This window comes from Balaenoptera ricei, chromosome 3 (genome assembly GCF_028023285.1).
Source record: "Balaenoptera ricei isolate mBalRic1 chromosome 3, mBalRic1.hap2, whole genome shotgun sequence".
NCBI lineage: Eukaryota > Metazoa > Chordata > Mammalia > Artiodactyla > Balaenopteridae > Balaenoptera > Balaenoptera ricei.
The window spans coordinates 114,410,041-114,427,878 of NC_082641.1; the positions used below are offsets into that span (position 1 = coordinate 114,410,041).

The 17,838-nt window shown below is 42.3% G+C and overlaps 1 protein-coding gene and 1 pseudogene across 5 annotated transcripts in view; both read right to left on the reverse strand.

The window, feature by feature from the left end:
- The window catches only part of TRPC7 (transient receptor potential cation channel subfamily C member 7), a 124,055-nt gene that overhangs the window by 86,090 nt on the left and 20,127 nt on the right, over positions 1 to 17,838 (reverse strand). For 3 of the 5 annotated variants that reach the window (XM_059919486.1, XM_059919488.1, XM_059919487.1), the window contains exon 2: positions 5,043 to 5,225. The exons of the other annotated variants lie outside the window; for them this stretch is intronic. In XM_059919486.1, coding sequence (XP_059775469.1) covers positions 5,043 to 5,225 — 183 coding nt within the window. The remainder of the gene's footprint in view (positions 1 to 5,042; positions 5,226 to 17,838) is intronic. 5 annotated transcript variants of the gene reach the window in all.
- Positions 10,644 to 11,235, reverse strand: LOC132362066 (small ribosomal subunit protein eS4-like; annotated as a pseudogene).

Here is a 17,838-nt window from a genome sequence, read left to right on the forward strand (position 1 = left end):
GTAGTAGACATCAGTGAATGTTAGTTAAATGATGAGTCAGCCAGTGAATGAAAATCACAGGGGATATTATTTCCTTAGTACAGCAGTGTGAAGAAAAAGGGAACTGTGTTACTAAGTAGGGCTAGTGAGGGTTCCGCCTGCATTCTTCCCCCTCCCATGGTCCTGTCCCAGGTCTTTATTTCATGTGATACTAGCTTTCTGGTCCAGGAATCACCCAGGAGCTTGGCAGAGTCAGGAAAGGGCACCTCTGAAATTCTGGGATCTGGAAGGCTCTGCTGAGTGGTGCTGCTTCTTGAGGTGAGTGGGTGGGTCTCATCAGCCGGAAGGAAAGATAGCTGGTACCATGACTGCATCCTCCAAATCAAGCCACATGTCAAGACGCTAGAACTGGGGGCCACCTGGGGTCTGAAAGAGGCAAATGCTATGAACTCTACTTTGCTCAGCTAGCGAAGTGCAGACGCTGTTGCTGCTGTGGTCAGAGCCTGTCTGTCCGCACCTCACCCGCCACACTGATGGCTCTCTGAGGGCAAGACTGTGTCTTACTTTCCTCAGGATCCCCCACAGGCTGATCAGTGACTGTAGGGCTTCCAGGCCGTGGCTAAAACAACTTGTCAGGTTAAACTAACCACCCTTATTGGTGATATTGCCTAATAATAGACTTGCTTTCTGCAATGACAGTGATATAATTTTGGACAAAATATTCATGTGTTCCCATGTTTTTTGGTAGCAGACCTTAGCTTAATTATGTCCAGAGGGGCCTCCATCTCCTCTACAGGTGGAGTTAAGGCTTCTATTGTAGAAAATAGGACCTTACGGGTCTCCTGTCTCACTCTCCTTTGGCGCTTTGAACCTGGAGGACACACGCCCACAAAGTTCTTTCAGTGAATGGAGATGCACCTGATCCTCATTAAGGCAGACCTGAAGTCAGGAAGGAGGAAGAGATGACACAGGGGAAAGAAAGGGAGATAGCCTCCCTGTAAGCCTAGAAATGAAGAAGCGATAAAGAGGAGAGAGAGGAAGGGATGAGAGTGAAGGGCCCCGATGTGGGTCTTCAGTTAGACAAGCTGAAAAGAGCACTAAGCATCTTGTCTCTGTAACCAGTCACTCAGCAACGACCATGTGCCAGACACTGATCTTTCTTTACGGGTGCAGACTGGGCCAGCTGCACCTGAATGAATCACAGACTGGTTAGGTCTTCCCAGTTGGTGTGACTCAGAGTCCCCAAGCATTTATTTAGAGTTGATGTGCAGGGGGAGGGGAGAGTCTTTAAGAAGGATATTTATGCATGTTCCCTGGAGACAGAGCTAGAAATGGAGGAGTCGGCAAGATGTCTGTCACTCAGGTTGGCCCTGGGGGAGAAGACCAAGGCCTGTATATATACTGGGGCTGTAGGCCAAAGCTGGAGGGATTGTTTTCTTTATCTGTGAAGCGAAAGTAGAGTTGCTTCTGGGCTTAACTGTGACTCAGTATGGGGAAGAAGCATCCTTGCTTCTTCAAGAGGCATGCTTGGCTTCTGAAGGGACTGTGGCCTGTAAAGGCTGCGGGGGACTGAGATGGATAACAGAAATGTCTTAAGTAACGTGAACACTGACTCTAAGCCAGTGCAATGTGTGTATTAACACTGCCTCATTTATACCCACAGGCTGGTGAGGCCTGGGGCTATTTGAGGCACACGTGCTTTATTCCATTTGATTCTTATAACAATTCAATAAAGTAGGCATTATTAACCAGACTTTATAGATGAGGGAAGTGAGACACAGAGAGGCTAAGTGACTTGCTTAAGTGACCCCATTAATAAGTGGTTGGACCGTGATTAACCTCTAAGGGTACCTTCTTAGCCACTTCTCCAACACTGCCCTCCAAACACGGTGGGAAGGCTGAGTCACCCTATTAAGGCAGAAGTCATGGAGAGCAGCCGTATCCTCACAAGGCCTTTTGGTCTTTGGGGGAGGAGTTTTAGGCTATAGGGACGATGTCCTTACCCAGGGGGACATTTCCAGCATTCTCTGGGAAGATAACAAAGGACAAGCTAGGGAATGTCTCTGGGGATAAAAGGACCCCTCTAGTCCCAAGGAAGGGGGAGCATAGCATCACTCAGTGACAGTGCTGATGTTTCCCTGTGGAGCTGTAGAGACCTTTTCAGTTTCCAAAGCATTTCCCCTCATACCAGTTCATTTGAAAGTTCACAGAAACCCTGTGAAGCAAAAGCGGATATGCCTATTTTTCAGAAGGGGAATGAGGCCCAGAGAGCTTCAAAGACTTATCCAAGACCATGTGGTCATTAAATGTAAGAATCATGCTAGAAATCTCCTGACACCCTCTTCATCATTCCTTCCTCTTTACCAGGTGGTCCCTTGTGCCATGGTGGGGTAATTGTCTTTATGTAACGGAGGCTGACATTATGGCTGAGGCAGCCAGAGGACCAGACATGAGGGTGATGCCCGAAGAGAGGCAAACATTCAAATGAAGGACATGATCTGGGGTGCAGTACCAGCCACAGAGTGGCACCCATTTCACTCAGATCTATGCATTTCAGAAATATAAAGAATGATTCTATACTAGAGTTTCCCAAATACTGTTACATGGAAAACTAGTTTTACCAGATGCTCCATGAGAAAGGGAGTTCTGTGGTCAAGTCATACACATTGTATCCTTCTTCTTTTAGAGTAGCAATGCATGATCAAGGTTCTATAATGTTTTTAAGCAAAGAAGTCTTTTTGACTCTGCTTAACTTAAGGTCTCTAAATTTATTTGAACACAAAAACTTTTCTTAAGGTCACCTATTAGCAGCTCATGGAACTGCCAAGAACAACTAGTTTGTTTTAATCACTGAATTAATGGTTTGATTTGATATGTGGCAGAGCCTTAGGAATTTTTTTATGGTTTTATATTCCAGCCTTACGACACATATATATGTCAGGTGTAAATAAGCCTTGGTGCTAGTTGTTTCATAATTCAAAGACCCAGGGTTAGACTGTGCCCATGCAAGCATTCTAAAGTTCATAAATTAAAAATGAAATCTCATTATAATATCAATAAGATTTTAAAATGTTATGTATTTTTGCTGGTAATTCACGATAGAATAAATGTCAAGGAAAACTATGAGTCTGTCTGCTCTCGAATGATGGCATATGTGGTTTGAGAGAATTTACCTATTGGAGATTTTGAAATGAGCAAGGCTGACATTTTATGCAGGTCATTTATCATCTTCCTACCTATGGATTGCAGCAGACACTTGACATTCATGATGAGTATTTCTTGAGACCTTTATGATTCTCCTAATTAGCAAATACCACTAGAGTAAATAATTTCCCTCACAAAACCTTTTTATTCTGACCAAAACTGTCATGTTCATAGAGTGTTTTCACTTTTTCTTCTCATTCATCACCAGGGCTATTTTGTACTTGTAGTTGACAATGAGAAGGAACATACATATAGGCTCTGAAGTGGTAGCCAGACTCTGGACTTGCTCAGTGATTTACCCTCAGTGACTGTGTTGCTAAGTTGGATTTATGTTTCAGAAAAACGGTGAATGCTTGCATTTTCATGGGCTGTTGGAATTGCTTGTGAATAGCCAAAACTGTGAATGTAAATCTGCAAATGCCAAACATCATCTTTTCTTTGGGGTGTCAAATACATCTTCACCTTTCACCCTGTGTTGGGAAGCAGGAGAATACTGTGGCTTGGGGAAGGAAGGAAATGCTAGAAACTCAGGCTTGTTACCATTCATTACCAAGCAGTCTCTTCTGCAGGGTTTCTTTGAACCCCAAGACCATGGATATCTCAGCACCTTTAGGAAGGGATTGCTGTGCTTTGCTGAAGCGCCTCAGTGAGCTCTTGAGATAAGCTAAAAAGTGAGTTTCCCTACACTAAATAAATAGGATTGTACATACTTGAAACTGCAGCCTGACTCCTCCCCTCCTGTAATTCTATGCTTTTGAATATTAATCTAAGGCCACCTTTCCCATGATTTATCAATTTTATCTTCAGGACTCAGAGTCTTTGATAAAAGCTATTTTTCCTAGAATTTTTGTATATTATTAAAATTAAAAGGACAGGAAGATTTTTATCAAACTTGGAAGCTCTCTCTAGATGAATACCACAGATATATGTGGTTTGTTGAAGGATGGTTCATCCCACACAAATTAAGATAATCAGACAAGAGGAGAAATGCCAAGAGGCCAATTTGGGGGCATTGGAAGTCCCCCCAGTAGTCACCCTGTAAAAGAGCTGGAAAAACAAACAAACCCTTAAAGACTGATCAGCCACCTTGCGTATGTGGAAAGCACATTGGTGTTTAAGCATATGGATCTTCGCGGCTCTGCAGTTTTCACCAGGATGAATGAGGTCATCTAACGTAAGAGCAGATTCTAAAGAATCCAGAGTATATCCAAAGTGGAACCATAACTGAATTTTGCTCCTTAGGGACTCAGTCTGACCAGCCACTGTGGGTGTGAGGGCTACTGGGTGCTGGTGGCCATTAAAGACACCTTGAGGTTGATTGAGGAGGTGGGACTTAACTCTTTTGAAAGTCTAGTCATGCTTCCTATTAAAGGTTTCATAAGCCTTGCGAGTGAAATTCCTCTGAGCCTCCCAGAACCATGGATCCTACAAATCCTCTACAGTAAGACATTTTCTACATAAGTCCCCAGGCACACAGGGAAAGCTCAATAAATGCTGTTCACAGAGCTGAGTGATATGTTTTTCATGAAAACTTGGGAATTGGCCTGCTAGCTGATGGGAACATTCACTGTAATCTTGTCCTTGCTAGTGGCTTGGAGGTTGAAAATCTGCTCTTTTGTTCTCCAGGCTTGAAGCCTGTTCATGGAGTAACTGTCATGATTCATCTCTCTCTCCTGGTGGGCTGGGAGTGAAGGAAGGAGCTCTGAGCAGTCCTGCAGGTCTGGAAGTTCCCTGTCTAGAGGCAAGTTGGGTAATCAGTGTTGTCACCGTCCTCTTGTGGGAACAGAAAATAAGCATGAACACAAAGGCAGGCCAGCAGCCCTGGAGTTGGGAAGGCCGGGAGCGGTGGGGAAGCTTACCTTCTTGACTTCGTATTTAATGGCGAGTCTGATCCGGCTCAGACTTGGACGGTGGTGGTCGGACCAGACTTGGAAGTTCACATCACCATTTAAAATCGCTTCCACCTCTTCTGTGTCTCGGCATAGGTCCAGCACGCCCACCACAAAATCCTTGCATTGCATAGATAACTTCCTGTAATCGTTCTAACAGAATAAAGAGAAATCAGGGTTGTGTCACACTGAGCCCCACAGATGGGCTTGCCTAGCATAGCAGTGTCGATCAGCAAAACTGTCCACCAAGTGTGAGCTTACAGAGTGCGTTGGAACCAGAGGATATGCTGGATCCAGAAGGCAGGGCATCTTCTCTTGACACAGCAATCTAGAGGGCATCTTCTCTAAGCCAAGATTCGTCAAGGTGTGCTCCTCAGCCACCTGTATCAGAGTTACCTTGGGTGCATGCTATAACTATGATTCCCAGGCCCTGTTGCAGACTTACTGACTCAGAATTCCTGGGGATGAGGCCCAGGAATCTGTCTTTTAACCTCGTTCTCTACGTAATTCTGATGCCTACCAAAGCCCACCCTGAGCTCTTTGAAAGCAGCAGTTCTCCTTGCCTAATTTTGAGCCAAATCTGAGGGAGGAGCTATAAGGAAATGCACTTTTAAGGCTGATGGAAATATCACTTAACTCATTTACCACCAATCTGTAATGGCAACTGCTCTACGCAGGAAGTTTACTGGAAAGATATGGCTGATATGCTAAATTTGGGGAAAAAATGTACACAGGTGTGCTTTCTTTTAACATGCTGGAAAATCTGCTTGTAAATTATAAATTTAAAAATCAAATGTAATTTAAATCTAACAGAATCCTTTCTTACCACAGATCCTTTTGTACAGCAAATCATGACACCTTAAATTACTTGCCTGTTGAATAATCATTTTCAGACCTTGACCTCTTTTTTGTTTTGTTTTGTTTTTTTTAGTGAGTTGCCTCTGGGTTTCTCTCGTCTCCTCCCTAGGCATACGTTTCTAAATTATCTTTCAGAGGCTGACTGCCTTCCCTAGTGACATGCCAACTTCTCTCTCCCCTAAAACACACTGCTTCAATTCCAGATAATGATCCAAAATGTTGGACAAAAGAATGTTTCATGTCACCTTCAAACTACTATGCCCCAAAAATATTTTCCCCTAAAGGCTTCCTTATTGGTTTCTTAGTTGAAACGAGTCTATTCAGAAGCAACACAAGAACCAAATGTCACTTTCAGTGTTAATCAATGTCAAAAGCCCTGAGAGTGGTAAATAGTAGTTGGTAAATAGGAGTGCAGTTTTGCTTTTCCAGAACCTGGATTCCTCAGCAAATAGATGGGAGGCTGGCAAACTGCAGAAGCTCAACAATTTTTCTAAATCAATGATTCGTTTCTCCTTGCAGCACTGCTGCTTCAAAATGTCCCTTTGCGTTAGAGAAAGAAGTAAGTGTTGATAAGTGTTTGTTTGCTAAGAAAAGGGAAAGGGTCAAGAAAATGTTTTCAGACAAGAGTGGCTACCCTTCATTTCTATATAGAATTCAGGGATAAGCAGGGTGCTTTGGAAATGCTGGGTAGAAAAATGACGTTCAGCTCAGGCAGACTGTCATGGGCAAGTCAGACTGTGCCATCCCAGAGCCTCTGCGCATTTCTGGGTTCAGTGCAGTTCAGAATAGAAGGTACCACTTCATTAGAGACTTTCACTTCCCTGGGCTCTTTCAGCTAGCCGGGCCATATAAAAGGGAGACACACCAGAGCAGCCAAAACAGCTGGTTTGCTTTTTGCCTTCTGTATTAGATGCTCAGTCTGGAAGGCAACATGCCTGGTGTCTGCAGATGGCTGGAGGAGGCAGGCCTGGGCCTGCCAGGAAGACAGAGATGATATGGACATGGGTATGGATAGATGCAGACGGGAGGGTCATGCCAGGCCCAGGCCTCCCAGAGAGAGCCATGGGCACACATCTCTGCGGAGTTGTGATGATTAGGAGAAATGGGTCAACCCTGAGCTCAGCGAGCCTTTCAGCCACACTCCTCAACTTTAGTTGGAAAGATGAGACATATACCTAAGACTTCACAGGTGCCCTTTTACAAATAATTCCATATTCCTGCACACTGAAGTCTGCCAGGCCCAGTGGGTGACAGCTGTTCTACCTCCATCATCTTACTTAATCCTTATAAAAACCTCATGTTAGAAGGACTGTCAGCATTTCCAGCTCACAAGCGAGAAAACTGAGACTCGGAGAGATAAACTAACAGGCTGAATCCACTTTTCCTTATATTGGTCACTTACTCATCTCTGGTTACTCTCTTACCTTCCTTGAAGATTTTAGCTTCTGTCTTACTGTTGCTCTCCCAACATTAACTGCTGTTGTTATTGGTGGTTTCAGTATCCAAGAAGATGTCCCTTCCATTACCCTGCCCTCTCATTTCCTTGACACCATCTTTTCCAGTGACCTTATCCTCAACTCCAACTCAACCATTCATTCTCTTAGTTATTACCAGTAACTGCAGCTCCTCCATGACCCTAACTTTAGGTCTCCCTCTCTCTGACCACTACCTCCTATATGTCCAGCTTTCTTCACCCGGGACCCCAATTCTAGCAGTCCTTTGATTCCACCAAACCTACAAGCCATTGACCACACCACCTTTTCACTGGTTTTCGTCCCCCTCAGGCCCCTGTCTCCCTCCTCGCAGAGCTTCTCTTTTATGGGTAGTCTTTATCATCATCCTTGCACACATCAACTCTCTTACCCTCCTCTTATTTTGTCCTCCTCACTGGATGAAAGCCTGACCTTGGTTGCGTCTAGCTCTCCACTACTCTGCTCCCGCCTCTGCACAGTTAACGCGGCTGGAGAGCACACACCTGCACTGAACAGGCGTGCTGTAAACTCACTACCTCCAACCTCAAGCAGTCCGTGGTGCTCCTGGGCAATTTACCCTCCTCCCTGTCCCAAACAAGCATTTCATACCTCTCTAGTCTCAGTTTTCTAACACTTCATCCCCCTCCTAATTTCCTATTTTACTTGGAAAATAGCGCTCATCGGAAGAGAAGCTTCACATGGTCGCACCATCCACATAGTCTGCTTTCATCTGTGCTCATGGACTCTTTTCCCTCTTCTTACTCTTCCTGCTCTATCTAAGGCCAGCTCCTCCACTTGTGTCTTGGATATCAGTCCCTTACGCCACTCAAGGACATGGCTCCTGCACTCTTCCTTTCTCTCCCCTGCACTGTTAATTTCTCCCTTTCTCTGTTGGCTTAGTATACAAACATGTTGCTATTGTCTTGTCTTAAGAAGGAACTCCTCTTGACTCCACTTCCCTCTCCAATTACTACTCTAGTTTTCTGTTCCATTTTATAGAAAAACTCCTCATTAGACTTGTTTACACTCATAGTTGACAGTTGTCCTCCTTATACTCTTTCTTATTCCATTCAGTAAGGCTTTAACACTCTACCCATTGCCTCCACTGAGACTGTCCTTTCAAGGTCACAAGTGACTTTCATATGCTAAATCCAGTGGTTGCTTCTCAGTCCTCATCTTACATGACCTGTTAGGTGCTTTGACATAGCTGATCACTTCCTCCTCCTTGATACACATTCTTCACTTGGCTTCTAGCATAACATACTTTTCTGTGGTTTTTCTTCCTGAATGAGTACTTTTGCGTCTTTGTTGATTAATTCTCGTGTCCCTGATGTCTTAGTTTTAGAATGCCCCAAAGATGTGCCCAGTCTTTTGAATTCTCCTGTCTGTTTACACTCATTGCCTTAGTGATCCTATCTAAAATCATTAGATGCCATCCATATGCTGATGACTTCAAATTTTATGTCTTTAGCTCAGCCCTCTCTCCTGAACTTGAGTCAAATATATCCAATTGCCATCTTGGTATTTCCACTTAGATGCCAAATAGGCATTTCAAACTTAATGAAACTAACTCTGGACCTGGTCTTCTCCACCTTGTTAGTATTCCCCAACTTTTCAGTTGTCCAGGACAAAAAATCTTGGATTTATCCTTGATTCCTCTCTTCCTTTCAAAACCGACGTATAATTTAGTAGCAGATCCTACCAGCTCTACCTTCTAAAAAAAAAAAAAAAAAAATATATATATATATATATATATATATATATATAGGATCTGACCTCTTTTCACCAATTCTACTATTTCTACCTTGGTCTAAGCCATCATCATCTCTTGCTTGGACTAACCAAGAGACTCTTAACTGGCCTCCCTGATTCTATGATTCTATCCTGGTCTTCCATAGTCTATTCTCCATACATCAGTCAGACATTTAGGAAGAGTAGTCAGGTCATGGCACTGGTCTGCTCAAACCCTCCAGTGGCTCCCCATCCACTCAGAGTAAAAGTGGAGTCATTATACTGTCCTATAAGGACATACATTATCTAGCCTCTCCATTCTCTCGCTGATTTCATTTCCTGTGGTTTTCTCCCTCCCTCAGTCCACTCCAGCCACTCTGACCCCCCTGCTATTCTTCAAACACACTTGGCATGGACTAGACCTTTGTACTAGTTATTCTCTTTACTTGGAATGCTCTTTCCCCAGGTATCTACATGAACAACTTTTTTAACTCCTTCAAGTCTTTGCTCAAATGTCACTTTCTCAGAAGCCTTCCTTGACTGTCTTTAAAAAATTGTAACCCTTCTCCATTTGCAATCACCCTTTCCTGCTTTTTTTTTCTTCATAGTACTTATGACTTTCTGACATCTATACATGTTATTTATTATAATTATTGTCCATATCTTTCACTAGAATGTAAGCTTCTCGAAGGCAGGAATCTTTGCTGTTTTGTTCACAAATATAACATTAGAGCCTAGAATATTTCCTGGAACATGATAGGCACTCAGTAAATGCTTGTTGAATCTATTGGAGCAGTGTACTTGTCTAAGATGACATAGTGACTAAGTGGTAGAGCCAAGTTTCAAGACAGGTCAGTCTGACCCAAATACTGTGCTCTTCCCTCTCAACGTGTTTCCCCTTGGTGAGCAGCGTGTTCCCTTCTACTTAGCACACTTAAAACTAGAGACTTAATTGGGGCTGACGCTCAACTAACTTGGAGAAATAAAGGGTGGGCTGGGATATGGATATTTGAATACCCAACAGATTCTGTAGTGTAGTAGATGAGTGCACAGGTTTTGAAGTCAGAAAGACCTGGAGTTTGAACTTCTTTTTTACTACTTGTCAGTTGTGGGAAATAGAACAAGCCATGTAACTCTTCTGCATCTCAGTTTTTAATCTGTAATACTATACGTACCATATAATGATTGGGAGAATCAATACCAAAACAATGTAAAATGCTTAGTGTAGTTAACAGGAAATAACACAAATAAGAAAATAAATAAAAACCTAAATAAATAAAAATTGATAATAAATATAAAGCCTGTAAATGGTAATTTTAATTAGTTACCACCTTATTTTGACCACTGATTTCAAACTCTAGACGTCTTGCTTTTTGTTGTTTTTAGTTACTGGATTGGGAGCAAGACTGGCCCATGGAGAGGAGAACACAAAATGCTGGAGAAACCCTTGTTTCTTCTCTCTCTCTCACTCATGTCTAATCCATATATTAAAAATATACTCTGAATTTGTTCACTTCTCTTCATCTCTGGTGATCACATCAGTCCTTCCCAGGGTAGCACCTCCAGTTACCACACACAGGTTATCAGTATTGAACTTGATTAAATCTGTCATCTTGCCCGTCCCCAAATCAGTCTGAGTGATGTTGTTCACCTTGATGAGATCAGAGTAGTGGATAGTGTCAGCATCACGGCTCACCAAATGAGATATCTTTTTTTGTACCCACAAAGATCTTTCTCATTTTGCACAACTTACACTTGGCCTGTTTAGGAATAATACAGTGAACAACAAAGTGACCCTTGGTGTGATAGTCAGATGGAAATTTTCTCTAGTCTTGTCAGTGCTGATGATATCCAAAAAACCAGCAGTGTAGGTTATATCAGTGTGGACCTTGCCATCCATCTCAGTGAACTGCTGTATGCACATCTTCTTTACTTAATCTCCTATTAGGGCATACTCAAGTCTCTTCTTAAAGAAAGTGACAAGGGACCGCCATTCTTAGCTTGCGGGGACTGCTGGATGGACACAGAGTTAGCAGACAAGTCAGTTTATCCAGATTCAGGGCTTTGAAGCTGCTACATGCTGCAGTGCTTCTTGGGACCATGAGCTGTAGCTGTGCTGGGCGTGGAACAAAGAGGCCCTAGAGTTTTGCCTTTTCCAGAATGTCATATAAGTGGAATCATATAGTATATAATCCTTTGAGACTGGCTTCTTTCACTCAGTATAATTCCTTTGAGATTCATCCATATTGTTGTGTGTGTTAATGGTTCATTTTTTTTTTTTTTAAGTTTTAGTAATTGTTCTTTTTTTTTTTCCTTTTAATTAATTAATTAATTTATTTTTGGCTGTGTTGGGTCTTCGTTTCTGTGCGAGGGCTTTCTTCAGTTGCGGCAAGTGGGGGCCACTCTTCATCGCGGTGCGCGGGCCTCTCACTGTCGCGGCCTCTCTTGTTGCGGAGCACAGGCTCCAGATATCCAGGCTCAGTAGTTGTGGCTCACGGGCCTAGTTGCTCTGCGGCATGTGGGATCTTCCCAGACCAGGGCTCGAACCCGTGTCCCCTGCATTGGCAGGCAGATTCTCAACCACTGCGCCACCAGGGAAGCCCCAGGGTTCCTTTTATAGCACATGGATATTTATTTGTTCCAGCCTCATTTGTTGAAATATTATTCTTACTCCATCAAGTTATTTTTGCACAGTTGTCAGAAATTGTTGACCATATTTGTATGGGTTTAATTCTGTGATTTCTATTCTGTTTCCTTGATCTGTATATCTATTTTTCACTAACACCTACTATCTTTATTTTTATAGCTTTGTTAAGTCTTAAAATGAGGTACTTTGAGTCTTCCAACTTTACCATTCTTAAAAAAGCAGTTATGGCTTTTCTCATTCCTTTCTTTTTCATATTCATTTTTGGATAAGCTTGTTCATATCTACAAGAAATTCTGCTATGAATTTTATTGGAATTATGTTAGATCTATAGATAGTTTGGGGAGAACTGACATCCTGTGTTGAATCTTCCAAACCATGAACATGGTGTTATCTCTCCATTTTTTAGGTCTTCTTTGATTTCTTGCATTAGTGTTTTATAGCTTTCAGCCTATAGAGTCTACATATGTTTTGTAAGACTTGTATAAATATTTCCCTTTTTAACTATTGGAAATATTTTTAAAATGTTTGGTGTCTAATTATTCATTACTGTATATAGAAATATGATTCATTTTTGTATGTTAACCTTATATCCTATGACCTGGCTAAACTCACATACTTGTGCTTTGTAGATTCTTTGGAATTTTCTACATAGGTAAGCATCTTGTTTGCACATATGGATTGTTTACTCTTGAACACTTAAGCTTAGAAGCATTTATTAATATGACTAATAAAATGGTCAGTTAGATGCTTTTACATTGGTTTGAAGATTTACAAAGTATTATTTCTAGGAACAAAATGTTGCTAACAATTTTTTGCTGGCTTTCAACCCAAAATTATTTGCTCAGAGTGTTTTATTTGGTCAATGTATTGAACAGTTTTTAGAATATTCATCCACCATTTATTTCTTGTGCTCTGCTCAACACAGATATTAACAGAGATTCTTTGATTTTTGATTGGCCCAGAATTTCTTCCCTTTCCTTTTGGTCCATAAATTTCACAAACTCACTTATTACTGAGATGAATCACTGGCTTTAACACAGAAGACAAACCAAAATGATCTAACATGTTATTTTGATACCTTGAATTTTTGGTGCTCAAGCTATTGTTTTGACAACACCAATTTTAGGAACTTATTAGTTTGTTTGACTTTGGTTAAAAACCCCAATTCTCAAACTTTTTCAAAGCTACTGACAAACTTAAATCAAAAGAGAGAGAAAGAAGCTCATTATTCTGATTGGTCAGAAGTTAAATGAATTTCTCAGACTGATGCTGTGGAGGCACCCACACAGTACAGGATAATTAACACTTATTCCTCCATGGAGACCTTAGAAATTAGATTGAAAAAGAGTGTGGGCCTCAAATCCACACCCCCTTCTCTTCCCTTCAGAGACCCAGTTATGGGGAAGGAGTGTTTATTGAAAGCTCCAACTGAAATACAAACGGAGATAAATCAACATACATGTGCATGCTGTAAACCTAGGAGGTTTTCTGTTTTGGACATTTAGGCTGAGTTTTTAAGAAACGATTACAATAAAAGGTTTCTAAACATTGTAGTATTTCATTAAATGGTCACAGTTACCTTATAAAGCTGATAGTATAATATTATTCCCAAATAAGAGGAGGACAGAGAATTGACCATTGGATATAGCAACTTGGAGGTCATCGGTCACCTTGATGGGAGCAGTTTTGAGTGGAGGGTGTGACTGGTAAGGATTAAAGAATGAGAAGAGAGAGAAGAATTGAAGCCAGTAATACAGACAGCCCTTTTGAGGAGTTTTATTAAACAGGAGGGCAGAGAAATGGATAAGTAGCTGGTGTGAGAAGTGGAGTCAAGAGAAGCTTTCTCTTTTCTTCTCTCTCACTCTTCCTCCCTTCCCCCCTCCTTGCCTGCATGCCTTCCTTCTTTCCTTCCTTCCTTCTTTCCCTCCTTCTCCTTATGGGAGAAACCATAATATTTTTTATGTTGATGGGAATTTTCCAGTAGATAATTATGCTGGTCATTGTATATGATATCAGTATATCATTGTATGAATCCAGTAATTCAACAGTGTATATGACAGAAGATTAGGTATAGTGTATAAATAGAGGAATGAATTCCGATAGAATCACATACGGTTTATCTATAGTGGGAGGGAAGGTCAAGTATGTGAGTGAGGAGGCTAGTAGATGGATGCATTGGTGGTAGGACTCTGTAGCCATTTTCTTTCTATTGTTTCAATTTTTCTTCTAGTGAAATAGGAAGAAAAATTATCAGCTGAGAGTAAGAATTGGGGAGAAGGTGATGGAAGTTTGAGGAGAGGAGGTCTGAAATAGATTTTAGGGAGATTTAAGAGTGAATTAATTAAGGAGACAGGATATTATTGCTGAAGAACAGTAAGAGCCCATTTGAAGTTCATGGTTAGAAATTTAAAATGAGACCAGCTAATGTGGTTGATTCTCTGTAACCACATTCACCTCCCTGGGTGCCAGCAGACAATTAGATTTTACCAGGACTGTATTTTTTTGCCAAAAGATACAAGAAATCAAGAGAGGGGCAGAGGAACTGAGATGTATGTGGGGGAGATTATAATGATAGTCCATGGAATTGAGGCTGGTATGAAGGGAGACAGGACTTCCAGGGGAGAAGGAATGTGGAAAGACCCAACTATATGTTGTCTACAAGAAACCCACTTTAAACATAAAGTTGGTGGTTTCCTACAAAATGAAATATACTTTTACCATATGATCCAACAATCATGCTCCTTGGTATTTACCCAAAGGAGTTGAAAACTATGTCTACACAAAAACGTGCATACGGATGTTTATAGCAGCTTTATTTATAATTGCAAAAATTTAGAAGCAACCAAGATGTCCTTCAGTAGGTGAATGGATAAATAAACTGTGGTACATCCAGACAGTGGAATATTACTCAGTGCTAAAAAGAAGTGAACTATCAAGCCATGAAAAGACATGGGGGAGCCTTAAATGCATATAACTAAGTGAAAGAAGCCAATTTAAAAGGCTACAAAATACTGTGTGATTCCAACTATATGACATTCTGGAAAAGGCAAAGCTATGGAGACAGTAAAAAGATCACAGTGGCCAGGGGTTGGGGAGTGGGAAGGATGAATAGATGGCGCATAGAGGGTTTTTAGGGCAGTGAAACTACTCTGCATGATACCACAATGGTAGATATATGTCATTATACATTTGCCCACATTCACAGAATGTATAAAAGCTGGAGTGAACCTTAATATAAAGTATGGACTTTGGCTGCTAATGATGTGTCAGTGTAGGTTCATCAGTTGTCACAAGTGTTCCACTCTGCTGGGGGATGCTGATAATGGGGGAGGCTATGCGTGTGTGAGGGCAGGGGGTGTATAGTAACACTCTGTACCTTCTGCTCGATATTGCTGTGAACCTAAAACTGCTCTAAAAAATAAGGTCTATTAAAAAAAACATGGTTAGATTAGTGAGTTGGAAGTCTTGGGGGTAGGCAAAAGATTGACAGAGTTGTGATATTAGAGGGAGATATAAAAATTTGAGCTAGTAGTCAGAGATTATGGAGAGTTTGCATTTATTGATCACGACAGGTATAGGCTCAGGTAGGCTCATCGTGACTAAAGTAAGACCACTGGAGGAGATGAGCTCATAAAACTGAGTCAGGGCGTTAAAATGATGGTCTATGTATATATTAAATTGTCAAGAATTTAAATAGCAGGAACTAAAACTGTGGAGAAATGACAGGGATTGACCCATTGTTGCAGATTCCAATGATATGGAATAATGGGTGACATAGTCTGATGAAATATGGTTCAGAACTCAGTGTTCTTAGGGAGGAGAGAAGGAGAAAGGTCTGGAAGTCATAAGGAACAGCAAGAGAGATATGTGCTCCCTCCCCGCCTTCTCTAGGCCCAGTGGTATGAGGACTGTGAGAGGAAAGCCAGCCCCCTGCCTGGGAGGACTGAGGGGAAGTGTGTCCTTAGGGGAGCCTGTCTGCAGAAAGAGCAAGAAGGTGGCGCATCTCTAAGAGGAGGGGGCAATGACACGGGGGGTTTTGCTGAGGGGAGACTATGCCTTTTGGAGGGTGAAGTAGGAGCGTATCTGGAGATGAAGCAGCGGGGTGTGAGGACAGAGCGGGGCATACGAGGAGCCTGTGGAGAATCAAGTGCAGGTTCTGAGGGGTTACCTGGGAGGCAGTGATGACATAAGAGAGTTTAAAACAATTGCTGAAATTATATTGTGAGGATTTAGTGAGGTAAAGCAGGTGAAGCACATAGCGTGCGTTGGGCACATAGGTCTGGATCAGTACCGTTTAGCTAAGGAAGGACTTCAGAGCCTCATCCTGCCCTCCAGCCCTCCCTTCTGCACATCCCCCACTCAGCTGATGGATGAGAAAACTGAATGTTAAGATTTAACACACATGGCTGAATCCTTGTTAATTGTAACTGGAGTCACTGAAATAATCAATGGATGTGAAATGCAGGGTAAGAACCTGAGCCTAGTGCTCGTTATTGCAGAGGAAAATTGAAGAGTTTCAATCCCTGTTTTAGCTTTCATGCACACACTTGACTGTTTCATTAACCTTCACCATATAAATAAGCCCGGGCTCCAGAGGATCATAAAAGGCAAATATCCTTCAGCATTTAATTTGCCTTTAGGAACTCAGATCCAAGAAAGGTGGTTCAAGTCCGGTACATGAATCAGCTAGCCAGCATTTCTTGCCTTGGCTTTCCCAGGGGGATTTACACAGCCCCTAGGTCCTCAGAATCCAGGGTTCTGACCCCAGGGTGGGGGGGTAGGGCTGGCTCCCTGCTCTAGTGACCCTCTCAAAGGCGCGACTCTCAAACTCCCACACTGGTTACTCACTCCCTCCTTGACTTTATTATCTGTTCTCTGCAGGAGGCCTTCCCTTATTCATCCTAGACTTACTCCCTGCATTTCCTAATGGGTTCTCTGTGTCCTAAGTGTTTCAGAATTTGGGAAGGATGATTGTATATGAGCCATTGGTGATCTTAGAATTTCTTGGGACGGGGCTGATCGGTCTTTGCATGAGAGAGATGACTGGGTGTTTAGTCTTTGGTTGGGCTCTAGAATCAGAGTGTCCAAGTTCAAATCCCAGCTCTGCTGCATACTGTCTTTGTGTTTGCGTGTATAACTTAAGCTTCCTCTGTGTTCTAGCTTAATCTGTATAATGGGGTTGATACTGTTTTCTGCCTCATGGAGTTGTTGTAAACTAAATAAGATAATCCATATAAGTTGCTTAACACAATATGTGACCAGTATCAGCCAATATTAAGATACATGTGCTTGTAGGTTAGCAGAGAGTGTAAACATGGAAAATTTGTCTCTTTCAGGGTGTTGGTCTTCAAGTGCCTTTTCTAACAAAGCAGACACACGCATTGTTGGATTTAATTTCGCAGCTTCACCTGTGTCAGTCCTCAGGTGGAAGGTGCAGGTAGCAGGACAGAAGCTTGGAGCAGAGCCCTTGATAATTCACAGTGAAGGTGCAGGCCCCTGGGTGCTGAGCTGAGTCTGTAGGTGACTGCACCGCCTTTCTTAGCCAGGCAGTGTTGACAGTGTCTCTGTTGATACTTTGGTTTCCATCCTGATTTTTGTTTACTTAATTGGCAGCTACTGACATCTTTAAGGGGCTCCTTAAGCCATCACCATGATGTTGTGAAGTCCCAGAAGTAATGGATTGCTCTGCTTGTTGGTTTTATAACAAGTCCCCTCTGATGGATTCAGAGGCTTGCCTAAGGAGAATAGAGGCTGTCTTTCAAGGAAACAGATGAGCAACTCGAGTATTTTATTCTAATTCAGCAGGTATATTTGAGTACCCACTGTGTGCCAGGCACTGGGGATAGAGACCTAAGTAAAATACAGTCCTTGCCTCTGAGGAACTCAGGGTCTTGCTAGAGAGAATGACAAGTGACTAGGTAAGGACCACAGGGTGATGTAAGTGTCTTGGGACATGCCACCCAGCTACAAATATGCGGGACTTCCAAGAGGAGGCAGAGTGTGAGCCCTGAGGATGGGTAGAAGCTCACAGGGGCGAGGCAGGTGTGGGGAGGAGAGT